The sequence below is a fragment of the Macaca fascicularis genome, chromosome 1, assembly GCF_037993035.2.
Source record: "Macaca fascicularis isolate 582-1 chromosome 1, T2T-MFA8v1.1".
Lineage (NCBI taxonomy): Eukaryota > Metazoa > Chordata > Mammalia > Primates > Cercopithecidae > Macaca > Macaca fascicularis.
Window position 1 is genome coordinate 198,059,234 of NC_088375.1, and position 21,131 is coordinate 198,080,364.

Below are 21,131 nucleotides of genomic sequence, written 5' to 3' on the forward strand. Positions count from 1 at the left end.
ACTCTATGTGGTAGGTGACGTTATCAACCCCATTTTGCAGATGAGGCAACTGAGGTGAGGAGAGAGGGTGAAACTGGAGCCCAGGTGGTCTGGCCCGTGTCTGGCTGCCTCAGGGAGCCACCCTGGAGGAGCCGAGGGAGGGAGACCTCTCCTGGGATGTTTATTCTCTCCCCTCCTTGCCGCCTTTCTCTGATTCGGGAGGCATCCTGATCTAAACCCAGACCCATCTGTGTGTGTTTCTCAGTCACGAGTATCACTTAGATTTGTGGCTTCTCAAAACACAGACTCCCCAGGCTCCACCACAGACTGTGCAGCAGAGTATCTAGGTGTGGTTCATACTCCACAAAAATAAAATCCCCAAAGACAATTCTGATGCACATCTCGTCCTGGACACCCACCGGCGACGTAGAACACAGAGGGTTTGGAGTAAGACGATCAATGATGCATCAGTCAATGTTTGACAGCTAGCTCTCCGAAAGGGAGAAAAAGACATAACACAGAAATCCTGATTCGTAATGCTTGCAAATTTCCATGGTACAAATACTCCTACCATGGCCAATACCAAGCTAGCCATGTAATGTCGCTGAAGGCAGAGTTAGGAAGAAATGCTAACATTCAGCTCTCACTAGCCAGTGTGAGCCAGTGGCAGCACACCATTGAAACAGACCTAGGTACAAATTCAACTCTGACTTGTATGAGCTGTGTGACCTTAGGTAAGTCACCTCACCTCTCTGACTCTCTTTTCTCATCTATAAAAATAGAATAGAGTGCTATTCAATGCCTTCCTCCCAGGAGGACTGTGAAGATGAAGCCATGGAGTCCATGTGCAGGGCTGAGCACTGCCACCCCCCACTCCTTATTGACACTGGGGTCACAGAGACACCCTCTGGCCATCTCAGAGGGAAGCCCCCATCTGCTGAAGCCCCTCCCTCCTGCTGTCACCTAGCCCCTTCCCAGTCCCAGACCTGGAGTCAAGGCTGTATTTGTTTGGGCAAGCTTGGGACCAGACTTTCTTGCCTGGGCTTAAGTCTGCTCCAAACCCCTTCCCTACTCCCCAAATCATTGAACAGGAAACCAACACAGTGCATTCCAGAAGGAGGCCACTTTGGGGGTGCAGGAGGAACAGGAGAAGTTTAACACCCATTAGAAAGATTGCTCAGAGACCAGAGGACGCCAGTCCAGCGTGAAAGGGCTCTAGGTTTTATCAGTCATCATCTTTTCATGAATCATTGTTGATTTCACCAAAGCTGCGGTTGCGATGGGGCTGGATGCTCCCCATGACGGTGGCAGTCACAGAGAGTCAAGCACAGCCCAAGTGTGTCCCCAGCCTCTCCCTCCCAGCACCAGATAGAGTGACTAAGTGGGGGGCCCAGGGGAGAAAACAGGCTGGGGGCCAGAAGGAGGGCAGCTTAGTGAGGGGAGAGTGTGGGAGAGTACAGACAATAGATGAGGAGGAGCTCAGACAGTGACCTCAAGACTCAGTTTCTCCACTAGTGGGATAGGGCCAATCTAGACTGTGCAAGTATATATTTCAAAAAATCCAAACCATGAGTCTCATGCAAATATAGAAGGAACATGTGTCAGAGATGGATTCAACTCACTAACGAGAGAACCAGTAGGATGGAAAAGCTGACTCAGGGAGCGTTTGAGGAATTGGGTATTTATAGGTGGGGTTAGGGGGAGCACAGACTAAGACTTCTAGGTTGGATAGAAAAAGGATTAATGTCCTGTAAGGCACTAAAACCACAACCTTGGGGAGTATCTCCTCTATGTGACAAAATTATGCAAATTAACCCAGAGTCTAAGCTTTTAATGAGTAGCTGGCAATGGGGTCAAACCCAGGTGCCTTCTCCAGAAGAATGAAGTAGTCCTGGTAGGCCTGGTAAACCATGTTTCGTTGTCATGTTGGAAAAGCACGCTGCTCTCCTTCTGCCTGATTTCCAGGTTTGGGGTGGTTTTCAACAGGACAGAGCTCAGCTTTGTTCCTCACTCCCACCCGCAACCTCCTCTGCCACCATCTCTCCCAGCTTAGGGACACCTGGCTTCTCCCTCCACCCGTTTCCCCTCTCTGCCTCCTTCCTTCACCAGCCTACCCTGCCCCCAGAGCCAGAGCTACAGGGCGGGGCTAGAGCCAGCCTCATCTGTATTGAGACCCTATTCTCCTGGACCCTTGGCAGGGCCTGCCTGGCCCACAACAGATAGGCTGACCGCTGCTCGGCTGCTCCTAGGAGGCAGGGGATGGGGAGGTCCTGGCTGGGATCGGGGGAAAAGCAGGAGAGAAGAGGGCCATACTTTTTGAGTCCTAGGCAGAAAAGACTGTTTTTAAATATCCTCTTCTAGGGGGTAAAATGCTCCCTTCAGCCTCCCTCTGTGTGACAAGATGCCCAGAACTAGTAGGTCTCACCTTTTGAAAGGAAGCAGCATCATTAAGCTTCCTCTGCATGTGAGGCTGGGTATTTTATGTGAACTATTTCACTGGGTCCTAGAAAGGGTAGTGAACCCCATTTGTGGATGAAGAAACAGGCTGAGATCCCCTGGTTATCATGGGGGGGTCAGTTGCCCAAATTCTGAGTCAGACTCCAGGTGCAGTGGTCCTATGGGCGCTCCTGTGACTACCCCGAGATCCTGCACCCCTCCTGCAGGGCTCTGCAGGGAGCTGTGACCTCAGGCCCTGGGGCGACCCTGATTACGGGGTGGGTAGGAGGTGGGGCTGAGTTCTCAGTAGTGTGCATGCCTTGATTTACACAAACCTCTCTCTATCCAGGATCTCTATGCTTTAGACCTGGAGCCCTACCGCTACTCAGGCGTGAACCTGACGGGATTCCGGATTCTCAACGTGGACAACCCACACGTCTCGGCCATTGTGGAGAAGTGGTCCATGGAGCGACTGCAGGCAGCTCCCCGGGCCGAGTCTGGCCTGCTGGACGGAGTGATGATGGTACGGCGGCTGGGCGGGGCGAATTCCAGGGGCTCCCCACCTGCCTGCCTTCTCTTCTTCTCTCCTTCCTCTTCTTTCTTTCTTCCCTCCACCACTTCTCTTCTTGAGACCTTCCATGTGTCAGCCAGACCCCAGGCTAGGGACTGGGGACACAAACGTGAAACAGACAGTCCCTCCCCAAGGGACCCCATCTGATGGGGATCCAGACATGTAAGCAAAAGGTCACAGAGAACAGGAATAAGGCCCAGAGATGCTGGTCACAGAGGACCTCAGGCTGTGACACACAGGTGTGAAGGCCGAGGAGGCAGAAAGAAGAAGGTGTGGTCAGGGCCTAGGTGTCAGAGGTGGGGTGGAATGGGTGGGCAGAAGGTCTGAGCTGCAGAGGGTGGTGCTCAGGGTGTCTGCAGAGCAGCAGAGTCAACCAAGCCTGGCCACTCCTCAGAGGCGTGGACAGAGTCACCTCCAGGGCCTCCAGGCCTGTTTGCTTACCAGGACATCATGTCCCTGTGGCAGGGGAGGAGAAGGGAGACAGGACAGGGTGGGCTGAGGACTAGAGGACCTTGGGAGCCACTCTCAGGCAGGCCCTTCCCTGCAGACTGATGCAGCCTTACTGTACGACGCTGTCCACATCGTGTCCGTGTGCTACCAGCGGGCGCCACAGATGACCGTGAACTCCCTACAGTGCCATCGGCACAAGGCCTGGCGCTTTGGCGGCCGCTTCATGAACTTCATCAAGGAGGTAAGTGCCCCGCAGCCCCCGCCAGGGTTGTCTCCCCGGGGCTGTGGGCCCTGCAGAGCAGCAGAGTGGTCTGGGAGTCAGGTAGGACTGATTCTCATTCCTGTGACCTCAGGCAAGTTGCCTCATGTCTCTGAGCCTCAGTTTCCCATGTGAAAATGGGCTCCATAGGACCAAGCTTATGGTATGATTGAGGGGCATACATCTTGGGCAGCAGGTGGTCAGCAGTGCCAGCAGGATACAGCATGGGCTCGAAAGTACAACAGATGTGGGTGTTTGCTTCCTGGCTGTATGACCTTGGGCAAGCTGGAGAGCCTTGCTGAGCCTCAGTCACCTCATCTGTGAAATGGGTATATGAAGCGTAACCTACCTCATGGGCATGTCAGATGAAGTTAGACATTGCTTGGAAAGTGCTTAGTGCAGGAGGAGGGTCAATACATAATAATCAGCCCCACAAACTCATCTTCACATCATGGGCCCACTGACCAACTTCCCAGCCAGCACCCTCACTGGGACGCACCTCTGCTGGCACCAGCTCTCTTGTGGAAAACCCCATCAATGGAGCTGATTCTAGAGAAACCAGAGAACATGGAACCTGTCCTGCTGCCAAGACCTTGGAACACACAGTGCCTACTTTTATTTCAAAGGCTTCTCCATCTGCCCCTGTCCTCGTAAGCTTTGGGTGGCAGGGCTTATTGTCCTCATTTTATGGATGGGGAACATTAAGGCCGGAACTTGCATCCTGGCTCCATGACAACTAGCTGCGTGACTTTGGGTGAGATGATTAACTCTTTGATCTTCAGTATGGTATAGTGAGTGCCTGCCTCCAGGCGGTGTTGGGAAGACAGTGAAAAACTATGTGCAAAGCACCTAACCCAGGACCTGGCCAGAGTCAAATCCCAGCAGATGATAGACAAAGTTTGGGACAACGAGATCTAGGCAGAGTTATCCTGGGCCAGAGGGAGTGACCATGTCCAAGGTAACACCAAGGGCAGTGGGGGAAGCCTTCTGAAAGGACTCCGGATGGAAAGGATAGATGAGCTCTCTGTAACAATCACAGTGGGCCAGAAGTGAAGCTGGCTGCCTTCTTAGGAGCACACTCATTTATTCAATCGCACTTTGTCACTGGCAACTGGGTTCTAGGCTCCCAGCTACGCCCTGGGGGTCCAACAGGGCTAAAACAGACTCACTCGCCTGTGCACACGCAGAGCCTAGAGAGGGAGGCATTCATCAGGTCACAGCACTAATGGAGAGAATCCCATATGTAAAGGAAGATAGCTCTACGAGAGCAAACAGCAGAGAAACTCCCCACCTTGGAAGGGGGTTGAGGGAGGGCAGCTTCCCCTGACGTCCCAAGTTCACCATTGCTGCTTCCAGATGAGACCAAGTACAGCTCCTCTCACACAGTAGAACAATCAGTGTGGATAAGATACAGGCTTTGGGGCACCACACATGTGCCTTTGGATCTCATCTCTACCTCCTCGCAGCTGTGTGGCTTCAGACAAGTTACGGGACATCTCTGAGTCAGTTTCCACACCTGGCAAACTCCACCTCACAGTTATTGTAAGAGATCAATTCAGTGCCTGGCTATAGTTCCTTCACCCCTAGAAGGGACTCCAGTCCCAGATGTTTTGGTATAGGAGGGCCTGATGATCCCTTCTCATCCAGCTTCTCATCCCTCAAAACTGCACAGGACATCCCACTGTCCAATGCCCTGAGCAGGGCCCTGGCTGGGCAATCATTGGCTTGCTCTCAGGGAACTCTGAGACCTGACTTTCAGCCCCCTGCACCCCCTTCCTCAGCAGGCCTCCTGCTGAGCAGCCGTGTGTGAGGCCACTGTGAGGGTCTCAGTGTCCCAGGCCGCAACTTGGTCCTATTGCTCCTCTGGCTCAATCGGGAAATTTGGGAGCCTTAGGAGCCAGACAAAAGTGACTTGGAAGCTTCACCACTTTTTTTTTTTTTTTTTTTTTTTTTTTTTTTTTTTTTTTGAGACGGAGTCTGGCTCTGTCGTCCAGGCTGGAGTACAGTGGCCAGATCTCAGCTCACTGCAAGCTCCGCCTCCCGGGTTTACGCCATTCTCCTGCCTCAGCCTCCCGAGTAGCTGGGACTACAGGCGCCCGCCACCTCGCCCGGCTAGTTTTTGTATTTTTTAGTAGAGACAGGGTTTCACCGTGTTAGCCAGGATGGTCTCGATCTCCTGACCTCGTGATCCGCCCGTCTCGGCCTCCCAAAGTGCTGGGATTACAGGCTTGAGCCACCGCGCCCGGCCAGCTTCACCACTTTTTAACTGCATGACCTCGGACAAGCTACTGAAGCTTTCTGTGCCTCAGTGTCCTCCTCCATCCAGTGGACATAACAATAGCACCTTATCATCGGGTTGTTCTGAGGATTAGTGAGTTTCAGCACGTGTGTCACACTAGGGACAGCACCTGGCTCATAGCAGGTGCTGAACAGGTTGGCTGCCGTCACCGTTAACGTCCGCTATCGCTACTGTTATCACTGTGCCTTCCTGTTTGCTAATGGGGTTCCACTACCAGATCTCCAGGCCACATTGTTTCAGGGACACCCACCCTGTTCACACTTCACCTCTCAACCCTTGGAAATTTTGAGGCTCAGCTGTGAGTCTCTGAGGGGAGCAGATTCACCACTGCCCGCCATAGAAAAAGGAGCTCTGTTCTCCTTCCCAGGCCCAATGAGTGACCCTCACTGCTCACATTCCCTTACAGAACTCTTTCAGAAACATTTATCCTATCTCCATTTTAGGTCCATGGACGTGGCCAAGGCCCAGAGTAGCCCCGTGGTGCCTGTGGTTCCACAGCTGGCCACAACCAAAGCTCAGATGCCTGCCTGAGCCCAGCACAGTCCTCCCTCATACCATTTCCAACTTGCCCGTCTCCCCATCTGATTGCATGACAGTAAATCATTTTAAAGACTTGGCATTTCTGAGCGGAGCTGGAAAATACCAGGCCGGAGTTCAGAGCATGTGAAGCATCTTTCATTTAGCAAGTCCTGAGCGGTGGCTAGAGGGGGCGAGCAGCGCAGGAAATGTCACGGGGAGGAGCTGTCTGCACTCCCTGGCCTGCCCTGCCCACCCGCCCACAGACAGGCCGTGCACCTGCTGGCATTTAATGCCTCTGCAGCTGACAGGCAGGAAGGCTTTCCTCACAGTGCAGGTTTGAAGGCACCTGCTGTGATTTCCCCTGGGTGCCAAGAGATAGCCCGAGGGCGTGGGGCCCACAGAGGAGAGAAGACGGAGGGACTGGGGAGCCAGCCTGAGGGAAGCTGAGCTTCCCTGTGAAGTCATAAACAGTGGCTTTTACCTTCTCTGATGCATCTTTTAATCTCTGTTCCCGACCCCTTGGTCCCCAGCTCCCTAGGCGCCATGTAAGCTTCCCCGACTCCACCTTGGGTGCCTCGACCCCAGGCCTTTCAGTGCTGCTACTGCAGCAAATCTGTCTTGTCCCACCCAATACTTGAGACCTGCATCATTTAGTCCCTCTTTGAGCCTCAGTGTCCACATCTGGAACATGGGGGCAATGCTGATGCCCAGCTGGCAGGGTCACAGTGAGAACTGAATGAGCTCATGTGGGGAAGGATAATAGCCCTCTGTGACCAGCTTTCTACTGGAGCCTTGGGCCAGGGCCCAAGTGACTGGTCCTCCCTTCCCAGCCAGAGGCCAGCCCTAATCTAAGGGAGCTGAACAGAGGGAAGGCACGAAGGAGAAATAATAACCTCTGTCACGTCCTTGTGATCGTGTATGCAGGCACTGTGCCCAGCACTCTATATGCCTTTTCATACCTGTGAAGTAGGTAATTTCTCTCTTCCTGAAGCTCAGAGTGGTTGCTTTGTTTGTGCAGAGCCCACTTTCTAACCACTTTGGTTTTATAGCCTCCTCTCCTCCAAAGCATGGCCCCACTGCCTGATTTTTTATGCACATTTACCCACCTACCCATTTACCTGTAAAAGTGTCTTAGAGCTGCCCATGTGCTTGGAGATGTCTAAGGATTTTCATTTGGGATTTGTCAATAAAACTCCAGGGAACTGTGGACCCACAACCTTGTGGGTTGAACTGTGAGTGTATGCATGGGTGCTGGGGGCATTCCGCAGGGAGAGGCTGTGGAGCCCCATTCAGAATCTGCAAGGGAGCAAGGCTCGGAGTGGTTAGGAACACAATGCGGCAAAGCAAGGACTGGGAGCCAGGCTCCCACTACTCAGACCTCCTTCCATTGCCCCGTGCCTCTTCTCCGGATATCCTCCCTCCCTCGCCCACCCTCTCTCTGGCCCAGTCTGGCTGTGTGAGCTCCCAGATTTTCTCCCCTCCTCTTGCTCCCAAGCCCACATTTGTTCCCAAGGACTCCAGGATGTGTGGGCCTTGTTCTTGCCACTGACACAGAAGGCTCGGGTATTTAACTGTGCACCAGCTGCCATCCTAAGTTCTTGGAGGAGGGAAACAGGTCCAGACTGAGGTGTGGGGCCCTGGGATCCCAGGTTCTAGTTTGGCTTTGCCTCTTGTTCTACTCTGTGAGCTTGGACAACCCATGACCCCCCCCTGAGGTCTGTTTCGTCGTCTGTAAAGTGGGAACCATGATCCTTGCGTGGCCGCCTCCCAGGCTGCTGTGGAGGTTACAAGGCGTGAACAATGTGAAAGGACCTTGTAGACTCAATGTTCTCGGCCCGCAGGAAAGATGCTATCTAGAATCAAGTCAGCAAGCTTTCTCTGTAAAGGGGCACATAGAAAATAGTTTAGGTTTTGCAGGCCACACAGTCTCTGCTGCAACTAGTCAACTCCACAGTTGCAGCACAAAAGCAGTATGTAAACACGGGGGCATGGCTGTGAGCTAATAAACCATTTACAGAATCAGCCAGGGGCCAGGCTGACCCTCCAGCCATAGTATGCCAACCCCTGATGTAGAAGATGGAGCTTTTCCCACTTTAGGTCTGCCCCAACCTCTGCCTGCCTGTCTCTGTGTTAATGATGCTAATGACGATACAAAAATAACAAAAAAGCTACCATGTATTCAGGGTTCATCTTGTGCCAGGGACCATTCTCAGTATTTTATATGGCTTATCTCATTTCACTCTTACAGCATTGGTAAGATGGATGCAATGATTAGTTCCATTTTACAGATGAGGAAACTGGGGCAGAGGGGTAAAATGAAATACCCAAGGTCACATGGCTAATTGTGGTTGGACCCAGCATTCAGACCCCGCAGTTCTTAACCACAACACACATGGGACTGGAGTTGGGAGGCGGGGGTGGGGGGTGATTTCAGTCTCCCCTGCCTTTCAAGGGGCTACGCCAAACATCTGGTTCTACAGCCAAGGCCAGCTTGGCCCTTTGGCTTTTCTGCTTCTTGGCAGGCCTTGCCTGCCCCACCTCTGCCCGCCTGCTTCCCTGCCTGTCTCCCAGGATCTGACATGGGCTCCCCCTTCCCATGACTTCAGGGCAGGGACTCATTTGAGCGCATCCAAGATCGATGTTGTACACGAGAAGGTGCAAATGTAAAGCTGGCTAAAGAGCATAATAGAATTTATGGAAATCGCTGGCTCGCACCGCAGCCCGAGCAATGATGGAGGTGATTATTAATTAATCATGGTCTTGGGGGAACAGTATCAGTGCAAGGAGTAATTAAAATGAAGCATTGTACAGTTGTACCGAATGATGATTTATGAGCCCAAGGAATTGCCGCTCTGCCCTCTCCCCTCCGCAGGCTCAATGGGAAGGATTAACTGGACGAATTGTTTTCAACAAAACTAGTGGCTTGCGGACGGATTTTGATCTGGACATCATCAGCCTGAAAGAGGATGGCCTGGAGAAGGTGCGTGGTCTCAGGAGAGGGAGGGCAGGCGGAGGAGCAGGGGCTTCTTAAATCTCCTAGGGCAGACCTCAGGCAGAGGCCCAGGGGCAAGGGGCAAGACAGAGTCCAGCTGCCCCTCAGGGATTGACTCAGTCCAGTGTAGCCTGTAGCTCTTGAGGACCCGTCAGAGAACAGGAAGGCCTGGTTGGACTGGAGGGTACAGAAGCCAGTGGCCTGGCTGTGGCAGACACCCACAGTGTCACTCTGTGCGTAAGGATCGCCAGGGATGCCTAACCTGGGAAGCATGACCAAGGCCCATGGGGTGGATGGACTGTCTCTGAGCCCCTGCAGGGCTGTCATGGAGCAGAAGGACCGACATGTTCTTGGGTAAAAATTTAAGAATACAAAAAACATAAAACCTTTCTAACCAGAGAGTGTCTCCCCTTTGAGTAGTGAGCTCACTGTCACTGGAGACATTTAAGCAAAGATAGAGCCGTTGCTTGTCTGGGAGACTGAAGGTGATTCTTACCCTTGGAAAGAAGTTGAAGCACATGGATTCTGAGTTCCTTCGCTCTGGGCTTCTAAGGCCTCTGCGATTCCAGAGAGTTTGGACCAGGAAAGTGGGCCTGCCTGGGGCTGGGGCCTCCCATCTGGCTAACATAGAGATGTTTTAATAAGGCCAATCCCAGTCCCTGGGAACCTTCAGCATATTCTGTCAATGTCAGGCTACTGGGCCAAGAAGGGAGATTTAATATGAGCCCTCAATTCACAGCATCCCTTGGGACCTGGCGTCCGGGGGCTCAGCCACACTCTCTCCCCAGCAAGTGGGTTCCTGGGAGCCACAAGGGAACCTCCACAACCCTGCAAGTTGTTGTCTATGAAATGTAGGGAGCAGAAGCCAGCAGAGTGGAGGGGCCACTTCAGATGCCTCTGGGCCTCAAGACTGATTTCTGTCCTCTCCACCCTGGCAGTGCCCAGGTTCAAGCCTTTTATGTGGATTATTTTAACATGCCGCTCTGGTTCTTGAGCCCTCCAGCCATCCGGAGTATACACACAGATGAGGCTTCCCCAAGCACAGCTCTGCCCTGCTCTAAAACTGCCCATGGCTCCCTAGTGCCAAGTCATTAAACTTCAGCTCTCCAAGAAATGCACCAAGTGGCCTCTCTGGGCCTCGTTTCCACATCTCCCTGAAACATACCCCATGGCTCCATCACGCTCCCTCCCTCCTGTACCTCCAGGCTATTGCCCACACAATTGCCCTGGTTGCAAGATGTGACCTCTGTCCCTCAGGCAAAGGCCTGGCTCTGCCTAGCTCAATGCTGTCCTCCTTGTACCTGTGGCCATAGTTATTCCAGTCTCTCCCGACTTTCCCAGCGACTCATGGGAGCCACTGTGCAGGGGAGGAGGTGGCTGGGGAAGCCTCCCTATTACTCTGTAATTATTTCACGCCATATATAGTATCAGTCCCTTAATAACAGGGGTTATGGCCTCCTCTCCTAAGATCATCGGGGCCAGTTTGCTTAACCCTACACAGACTCTGTGAGTTCTCATCAAGAGATCGTCCAGCTTCTATTTAAGCTCCTGCAGTGATGGAGAGCACACTTCCTCCTCTGGCAGTGCTAGAGTGAATGCAGTATTCACTCAAGTAGCTGTCCCACTTTTGCTCTCTCAGCTACCCATCTCTAGGGATAACCTAAAATTCTAGGGAGGGCAATTAGGTGGCACGTATGCCACTACTTCCCGCCCCGTGCCATAAAAGGCATCAATAATCCGTCATTCGAGTACTCTTTCCATCTGAGCCCACCTGCAACAATCTTCTCCAAACAGCCCTCCAGGCAGCTGGTTCAAATTGGCCATAGCTAATACTCAAGAAAAGCTCTATTATCCCTGGGCAGAGGTTAGCCTGCCAGAGGCACTCACCAGAAGCCCCGGGTCACAGCCACCCAGATTGTGAGCACAGAGCCTCCACAGGCTGGGTCCTCCTCAGTCCTAACTGGCCTCACATCCCCATAGCACCTGGAATCTAACAGGGCATGCAGTCGGAGCTCAGTAGATGCTTGCTGGAGTGAAGGTTTGTGCTCTTCATGTGGCCTCTGAACAGATGTTTGCCGAGCACCTCCTGCACCCAGGTGCTCTGCTAGGCACGCTCAAGCTGAGTTTGGCTCTGAGCTCAGCCCACTTAAAAGAAGAGCCTCTTTGATGCCGTCTGCCTGTTTCCTCTCCTCATGGCCCTGGGTGGTCTACGTAGGCAGGGATCCTGCCCTGAGAGGATGCTGAGCTCCCACACACAGCCACTCTGCCTCTCGTATTACCACTTCTGTTTGCTAAGCCGGGTCATAGCTGATCCAGCCAGCTCCAACCGGTGGCTTTGGGAGGATTAAGGCAGAATTACCGAAGCATAATTACATGTCTCTCTGCTATCTGCTCTGCACAGCTCTCTTAATGGGATGTTTGCATTCAGCCTCTCTGTTTAATTGATTAAGTGTCCTGAGTACCCCCCAACTGGGCCAAGGACAGAGTGGGCATGCAGAAACCTTCCTTGAGTGAGAGGAGCTGAGATCAGGCAGAGCTGGCCAGAGTTGGGTCAAAAATGATCTTCAAGAGGCCCAGGGCTTTAGGATGATTTCTAAACTTGACCTTTCCTTCTCTACCTCTAGCCTCAGGCCTAATATCCACAAGGACGAGGTAGGGAGAGAGATTATTCCACCTCAGTCTGGGTGTCTGCCAGTTTTAAACGTAAAACCACAAAGCAAACCGCCTCCAAACCCAGCAGCATTTCCCAGTGAGGTCCATTCCCTCCTTGTGCTGCCACCCCCAAACAGCCACAAAGACTGTGTCCCAAGGCAGGACCTGAAACTGACCATAGACCCCTGATTCCCTCCAGCCCCTGATTGGCAGCTGCTCAGCCCTGAGACCCTTGTGGCTGCCTTCACATTTGCTGTCTCTCTCTGTATTTTTCCCTTCAGCTGTGATGGGCTTGCCATCAAGGGAGGTGGCAGAATTCGGGGATTCAACACCTTGGGACCCTCGTCAGGAGAGGAGGGAGAGCAGCAGGGATGTTGTCCAGAGCGGTTAACTGGAAACACAGTGGCAGTGGTGATGATGATGATGATCATGACAATGAGGCTCATGATGAATGGGAATGAGATGAAGGTCTCATTGTCGATATGGAGGAAGGATGGGTAGACCAAGAACTCGACACCCTGTTTTCTGTCTGTCTGTCCATCCAGGTTGGAGTGTGGAGTCCTGCCGACGGGCTCAACATCACAGAGGTTGCCAAAGGCCGAGGTCCTAATGTCACCGACTCTCTGACAAACAGATCACTCATTGTCACCACAGTGCTGGTAAGAGCCTGCAGCCCCTGCAGGAAGGACTGTCCAACCTGGGGGTGGGGTGGCCATTTGGGCTGAAGAGTCCCCTCTATCCCCTCTACCCAGAAGATGGAGGCTGCAGGTAGGTGGAGTCATTTAGAGTCAGTAGAAAGCTTTCAGAGAGCAGCTGGAGTGCAGCAGTGCTGCTCACTGCCACGGGCGGAAGCTGCTGTGTTTTTGCATCTCACTCCCACTCACTCCCCAGTTCCTTGACGTCTGAGTAGGAACCACGCTGGATATTAAGTGGAATTAAGGAGGTTTGACTGCCCATTGCAACCTCAGTGAGGATCTGCCTCTCCCACCCCAGTTCCCAGGCAAAAACTTTTCCAACAAGTCACCCCAGCTGGGGTGGGTGCTGTGGCCACACCTCGAGAGCCCAGCAGGTGCTGGGAGCTTGTACACATGCCGCATTCTACGGTGGCCCTTCTGAGAGCTGTCAACCACCGCCACACCCCCTGACTGGAATCACACCCCATCTTCTCTCCATTCCCCAACTGAATAGCACTGCCTTCTCCTGACCCGTTTCAACCCAAGAAGCAACTCTGGGGGCCTCCCATGGGCTCTCTGCACCTTTGAGCTCACACGTGGGCAGGAGGACAGACCCAGGCTGCTGGCCTCCTTGTGCTGCCAGTGCTGTGCCCGCTCCATGTGTGCCTGTCCCTCCTGGAAGGCCTCAGGGGTATCCAGAGACTCAGGACAGATCCTCTCAGGGACACAGCCCTGCTTTTGGGGGCTCAAGTCGGGCCATCTTGGGGAGAGGCAGCCCAGTCACAGCCTGGTGAATTATGACTGAAGACCCTTTGAGGACAATGCTGGCTCTAGTCAGCTCCTACTTATAATAAAGCAAATATGTTTATAAGGACCACATGCTGGGGTCAATCCTCTACACAAAAGAGAGCTCAACCTGGTTTGGATATAGTGAGGTTGCCCTGGAGCAGAACTAGGGCCATACTGGTCACCCTATACCTGGCCCCTTCCACGGTGCTCAATTGGGGCTTGTTCTCACCCACGTGCCCCCAGAGGCAGCTGAACCATGCCCTACTGGGTGGTCTTAGGTCCTCCTCCCTGGGATGATTCACCGTATATGTGCTTGGTGGCTGGGTGGCAGATGTCATGGAACAGGAAGGGAAGTAACGGGGGAAAAGCCGTTCTTCCAGGTAGCCCAGGGAGCGGCAGATACCAGGCATCCTGTCAGCATCCAGAGATAAATGTTAGCCTGTGAGTCTCACCATCAGCCCTCGGGGTTAGGATGATTGAGAGGATCTGAGCTAAAGATGATAGAGATCTCACGGTAGCGCCAGAAAAGCTGCTGACAGAGCCTGAGGAGGTGGTCTCGGGGGACACCTGTCCCCCTCTTTGGAGCAAGACCCCTACTAGCATCTTCCCTAAAACCACACATCCTGCTGGCCTTTATTGATCAACTTTGTTTACTAAACAAATATAAAAATCAGTCTACTAAAACCAATAAGCAAAAATGTCTCAAGAGGAACAGGGTAAAAAAAAAAAAAAAAAAACTGTGATGTAAAAATGTAAAGGATGAAAATAAACAAATAACAAGAGCAAAGGGATTAGGGTGAAGACTAATGTGCAATTAAAGGGATGTTGATGTGGATAAAAATAGAAAAGATAAAGGAGGGTTAAAAAGAGAACAAAATAAAAAGGTTAAAAGGAAAATAATAAAGAGAAAATGAAGATAAGGAATGAGATAAAAAGGAAAGATAGTAAGAAAGATGAAAAATTAAATAATTTACAGCTCTGACTAGACAAGGTAAAAAATGTAACACCCAAATGTCAAAAAGCGAAAGGATAAAAGTGTGACAAAGCTAAAATATAAAAGGGTAAAAATAAAATAATAAAAAGGTGGTAAAAGATTAAAAGCAGAGCTGCATAAAATGTGAGATATAAATAAAACACTTTTCACAAGGCAAGATTAAAAAAAAGGTAAAACTAGGATGATTTCGGAGATTAGGAAGAGAGATGATTAAATGAGCTAAGGTGATTCAGTCACAAAACAATACTCTGAACAGTAAGAGGCAAGCTAAAGATAATATACCAAAAGGATACAAAATATAAGCACCTTGAAAGACCATGGGGTTAAATTTTATTAAAATGGCAGCAGCCTGATTTCAAGGGCATAAAACCCTTCTGCAGAGGCATGGGGGATTTTTGCTACATAAGCAGAGGCAGAATCCAGGAGACACCCCATGCTCTTGACCTGTGAGTACTTACAGCTTCTCTGTCAATACTTGCAGCTTCTTGCAAAGATCCCTGACCTGCTGTGCTCACTGAGTCCCCAGAGGTTGCATTCCCAGTATCCTGCTGGTTCCTAGGAACCCCAGGGCTACGAAAGGAGAGAACCTGTCTTGGCCCGTAGCCTGGTCACAGCTCCATCTGTCCCACAGCCTTTCAGCTGCAAGGCATCTGGGCAGACACAACCCCAGCAGCTCTTTGGGACAGGCAGTGGCACCAGGACATGAGGAAAGAACAGTTTGATGATCAAAAACACAGACCTTTGGGGTGGAGTCCTGGCTTTGTTGTTGATTTGCCTTATGAACCTGAGAAATTGCTTACCCGCCCTGTGCCTCAGTTTCTCCACCTGAAAAAGGGAGGTGATAACAGTCGTACCTACTTCGTAGAGTTCAGAGGATGAATGATTAATAAAGTGGCACAGAGTGCTAAGTGACAGCTGCTATTGTTATTCATTATTATTGATTACAAATCCAGTCCCCAGTGAACTCAGCTTGAATACAGCATGCAGAGTGAGAGATCTTGAGAAAACCTCCACTTCTGTCCATAGGCAGAGCCCTGAACTTCACCAAAGACCCCTGCCCATGGCCACAGGGGTGATCTCTAACACAGGCTGTTGTGTTACAAACTTAATTTGCCTTTGAATGCTTTCCAGGTTCATGGCCATTCCCTGGCTCACCACAGTCCCTCACTCTGCCCCCAGCCCTCCCTATTTGTTTACACTGGGCTGCTTCTTATAGTTGTGTTTCTCAGCTGGCCCTTGGAGGTATTAGGGTTTGCAGCTTCATGGGTCCCTCATAGCTCTAGTCTCCTACTGAGATATAGAACTCCAGATCAACCACCACCTCACCTTCTACCTTGGCCATGGTCTCAGCTCCTGAAGCAGATATCCCACCGCCCATGGATGGGGCCACTGACCATCTTAACCCCATGATGTAGTATCAAATACTCACGTGGCCTGGGGGTGACTGATGATTCAGCTCTCTCCATCCCCAGTGTCCAGAGATCATTGGAGGGTGAGGTGTGCTTCTCCCTATGGGGCAGTGAGAGAAGCCTACTCTTCCTGGAGGCAGGGGAATGGAGGGAATGACCTCTGGAGTATCCCTAATGGGGACAGAGGATGCGACACAGTCTTTACATGGGCCTCCAAGAAAGTCTGTCTAGCCGGAAGTGTCCTCGGAGTCTCCTGGGAGAGAAGAGATGCTCGCTCCCATGCAAGGACTGGTCTAGGGCCCCCTGAAACTAGAGTTGCTCCAGATACTCCAGAGAATATTCCCAAAAGGCTCAGCATGGTCTGCGTGCCTTGGAGCCCTAGGGAATGCTCTCAGGCTTAGGCTCTCTGGGACAGCTAAAAGGTGACAGGGAGTGGCCCAGCCTGGCCCAGCCCCAGTCCCTGTGGCTGAAAATCCAGCCCCATGCTTGGCAGCCTGAATGTAGGGCCAGCACCTCCTACTGAGAGCACAGCCTCAGCCTGTCTGGGAGGATGTTGTCAGGGCAACAGCACTTTGAGTGACAGGCAGGTCCCAAGGTACCAGTACACAACATCAAACTGCTCTGCCTCTAGGGAACAGGGCCTGGATCCAAGACCCCTGATGAGGGGGAGTTTCTCCTCCCCTTTCTTTCCCAGGAATCCGGTGTGGCAGAAAGCAGCAGCTCTGTGTGAGCTGCCCCCAAGCCTACCTACTATTCTCCCCTCTCTTGAACTCCCAGCGTTAGGTGCTAAAGATGCTTTACCCTGGACAGACAGATGGACAGAGCCCTGGCACTGCCCTTTCTGGCCCCTCAGAGCCACTGGCAGCCTTCCCCATTCCTGAGATCGAAACAGCAGCAGCAGGAGCCTGGATGCCTGCCCTCCCCCACCCTCTCGCCGCCCGGCCCCAGCCTCTGTTCTGGTTCCACTCTTCCACGAGCTCATGAAAAATTCATCTGCCCAAACCTCAGCTCATACACTGAGAAAACACACCCGGCCCACTCTTCGGGGCCCAGCTTTTGAAGGTTCAAGATTCGTTTGGCTGCCGATGTGGGCATGCTTGCGGGTGTGTGGGTGGGTGTGGGACCAGCTACACACGGGTATCTGGATACTAACTGATGGGTGAATTTGTGCTGTGTGCATATCGTGACCCACATAGGCTCAACTGCCTGCCAGGCAAGCCCAACACTCAGCACCCAGCAGCAGGAGAGGGGAAAAAGCTGGGGCTGGAATGTGGGCTGGGAGAACTATCCCAGGCTGGGAACCATTCTAGGCCCCTCCTGCTGGGAGAACAGGACTCCTGATACTGTGTGCTGGTTCTAACTGGCTGAAGCCAAGACCTCAGGTCCAATGTCCTTGGCCTCTGTGTCTGAGAAGGGTTAGGCAGACAGGACATCTGAAAATGTGGTGCATTTGTGCCGAGGACATTGTGTATACTTATGCGTGCATGTGTGACTGTGGGCTGATATTACCTGTCAGAAGGGAGCTTCAGAACCCAGGTATCAGGTAGCTAACCCCTGGATCCTTCCCGAATTGAGGATAACCCCCAAGTCTCCCTCTTCCAACTCCATGGGCCCTGTCGCTGGGAGAGGCTTAGCACTAGGCCTGGCTTGCACGCTGGGGTAAGTGATCAGAGAGAAACCAGACCAAGAGCCCCAGCAATGGTAAGTCAGAAACGGTTATTTTTCTGGACCCCTGTTTTCTGTGACTTGTTGAAGAGAAATATTACCCCTGTTCCTACGGCTGTTCTCCCAGAGCAATAGGAGAGCGTGAAGTTATGAAATTGAGGGCACCTTCACTGAGCAATCGATTAGCAGCCGAGAGAGCTTGTGAATTGGCTGTCTGGACATTTCCAGTAATAAATTGTGAAATAGTCCATGAATAAGTAGTTGGCGGAGTTCAGAATTACCCCCTAGGAAATGTTGCAGGTCTAGAGACACATTACTAAGGCGAGCACCATTTTAATGCTCTGGGCTTTGGCTGTTAAATATGTATGCCATCCGCAAAGCACTTCCCGAAATTAATGGCATTTTACAGCTGCTCTGAAGGCAGCATATTTATATGGAGATGTATAGATTCTGGGGCTGTGGTGACTTCACAAATGAAGTGCTAATTTTAGAGGATCAGGCCAGGGAGGGGCGTGAAGACAGGGTCAGGAAGTGAGCTGTCTCAGGGACCTTTCCTGAAATGGTTTTCCACTATCAGCCATGAGTTTTAACCTTTGAAGACACTGGGCGTGGCCTCTAGGCTGCAAAGGTCATTGCAGTAACCGGCCAAATAGCATACAAGAAAAAGATAAGGATGATGATGATTAATAATAATAATAATAATAATAATGGCAGCTAACAGTTGCCAGGCACTATTCTGAGTGCTTTTCATAGACTGACTCATTTTATCCTCACAGCAACCTTGTAAGGCAGGTTCTATTGTTTTCTCCATTTTACAGAAGGAGGTGAATTTTGCCTAGGATTCTATGTGTGGTTGGTGGATCCTCTGGGAAAGATGGTACCTTCTCTCTAATTCTTTCCATCAGCTAAAGTCAGGGCCACCAGGTGCAATGGTGCAACTTGTCCATTGCACAAGAGCATCAACCAAAAGACCCTGCTCGCCAGGACCCATGCCGGGATGCAGGAGTTTTGCCCAGAGATGAATTTGCATGAAGGCAGTGCGTGAACCAGCCAATGTCCTCCAGCCTCCAGCGTCAGCACTTTTCCCAGGCCCCACCTGGACTCTTCTCCAACCTTGTTGAGCTGCCTACTTGGTTGGAAGGCGAGTGAGAGAGGCACTGTGATTAAGCATGGCACCTAGCCGAGGGTCCAGCTTCCTACCCAGTTAGACTGGGAAGTGGTTTTCTCAGAATCCCTGGATAGTCAGGAATCCCTTGGGGATTCAGAGACTGCCCTACTCCCACCAACTCTTTCCCTGAAGCATCCCAAAGGACTGTTGAAAAGTTCCAGTGGATCAAGCATGGATCAGGATGGGATCTAGAGAAGTAGCACTGCTGGGAGAGAGGGCCAAAGACTCAAGCCTGCCGCCACAACGGGAGCCTGGCAGGAGGCTGCTGGTGAGCATCTGCTCCTAGAACCTCTGATGAGGGTCTTCACCCGGCCCTCCACTGCCCATCCCACCCAGGGGTTTATGAGGTCAAGGGAATGACCCTGCCAGTTGATAGAAGGATGCCTGTAATCCCAGCACTTTGGGAGGCCGAGACGGGCGGATCACAAGGTCAGGAGATCGAGACCATCCTGGCGAACACGGTGAAACCCCGTCTCTACTAAAAAATACAAAAAACTAGCCGGGCGAGGTGGCGGGCGCCTGTAGTCCCAGCTACTCGGGAGGCTGAGGCAGGAGAATGGCATAAACCCGGGAGGCGGAGCTTACAGTGAGCTGAGATCCGGCCACTGCACTCCAGCCTGGGTGACACAGCAAGACTCCGTCTCAAAAAAAAAAAAAAAAAAAGAAGAAGAAGGATGAGGCGCCTCCATAGTTAAGCATGTGCCTTAATCTGGGCATGCGGACATGAGCTTCCTGGTTTCCATGCATTCTGTCAGCTAACCGTGGTCACACAGTCACTAAAGGCTTGAGGCATTCCGTTACATGGGGGTGCTGAGGCAGGTCTGGGGACGTTTGGCTGACAGAAAGAGGCCTAGGAGCTATAGGCAGGAACAGGATGGGGGCGAAGGAAGGAGGTTCAGGTGAGTCAGAAGAAGACTAGAGTTGTCCAGGGACAGGCTCTAGGATGGCAGCCCTTTACCTGATTTGGGGATCTGGAAAAGCAGATTAACTCCGGAATGTCTGACCCCAGGGAACAGACAGGAGAGCCAAGCCAGACAGAGGTGCAGCTGACTGGGAAGGATTGGAACTGGATCCCATCTCTGTAGTTCAGCTCCTGTGTGATTTTGGGCAACTTACTGACCTTCTCTGAGCGTGAATTTCTTCGTCTATCACATGGGAACAGTGTTACTATCTTGCAAGCTAGTGAGGCTTAAATCAAACAGTCTGTGACAAAGAGTTTAAATCAGTGCCTGGTGCAGAGTAGGAACTCAATTGTGTTGAATTTTCTGGGAGTTCAGCGCATCCATCACGGACGCGGGATGGGGCTTTGTGAGTGAAGCCGGGTAGACGGTGCCGGCAGAAGCGTGGACTTGCGTGTTGACCTGGATTTGGGGACCTTGCTGCATCAGAGCCCACAGTTGCTGCATGTCTCGACTGGATGAAGTGGATCGCCTCTCTCCACTGGCCCTTCTGCCTCTTCTCCCAGTTATTCTTTGCAGGGTTGCCAGGGGTTTGTTTCTAAATGAGAAATCAGACGAAGTCATGCTCTGGTCAAATCCCGTCCCAGGCTCCCCATCACCCAGAAAGGAAGAAGCCTGTGGTGGGTGGTGGGGGTGGATGATGGGAGGTCTGGCATGGGACAGGCATCTCTGACGCACAAGCATCTTCCTGGGGATCACCTGCCCCCGAGGGAGGGGCACCGTAGGTCTCAGGGCCTCAGGCACAGAACTTGTACTCTGGGATCACACTAACCTGAATTCAGATCTTCTCTCCCTGACGGCTAGGGGGGCTTGCACAAGTCACATATCCTCATGAACTCCACTTTCTGTATCTATAAAATGGGATTATTCATACCCACCCCAGAGGGCTGACATTAAGGTGAAATGAGGCGATACCAGCTCCTGTCTGCTGAGCTCTGGGGCTCTGCTGGACTCTGTGCTAGGCCCCCCATGGGCATAAACTCATTTGCTAATTGACCAATGCCCGGCACAGCCACATACCAATGAGCTGTCCCTGTTAACCAGTAATCATTCCCCTGGGATCCTAACACAGGGGAGTGAGGAGGTTCTTGGAAAGAGAGAACAGCATCCGGCAGCGTGTAAATCTAATCTTTTAAATTGGAGTTGGAAGAGAAGTTAGAGCAGACGGCTTTCTGAAGGGCTTTCTACAGCAGTGTCCTCAGACTTGAGTGGACATCAGAATTCCCTGGAAGGATGGAAACATAGATCGCTGGGCTCTCCCCAGAGTTTCTGGTTCAGTTAGGTCTGGGGTGGGGCCTGACAATGTGCGTTCCTAA

General features: G+C 51.9%; 1 protein-coding gene across 2 annotated transcripts in view; it reads left to right on the plus strand.

The window, feature by feature from the left end:
- The window catches only part of GRIK3 (glutamate ionotropic receptor kainate type subunit 3), a 239,649-nt gene that overhangs the window by 172,259 nt on the left and 46,259 nt on the right, over positions 1-21,131 (plus strand). For both annotated transcript variants that reach the window (XM_065524897.2, XM_045374370.3), the window contains exons 6-9: positions 2,765-2,938; positions 3,534-3,677; positions 9,386-9,493; positions 12,703-12,816. In XM_065524897.2, the coding sequence (XP_065380969.1) occupies positions 2,765-2,938; positions 3,534-3,677; positions 9,386-9,493; positions 12,703-12,816 (540 nt within the window). The remainder of the gene's footprint in view (positions 1-2,764; positions 2,939-3,533; positions 3,678-9,385; positions 9,494-12,702; positions 12,817-21,131) is intronic.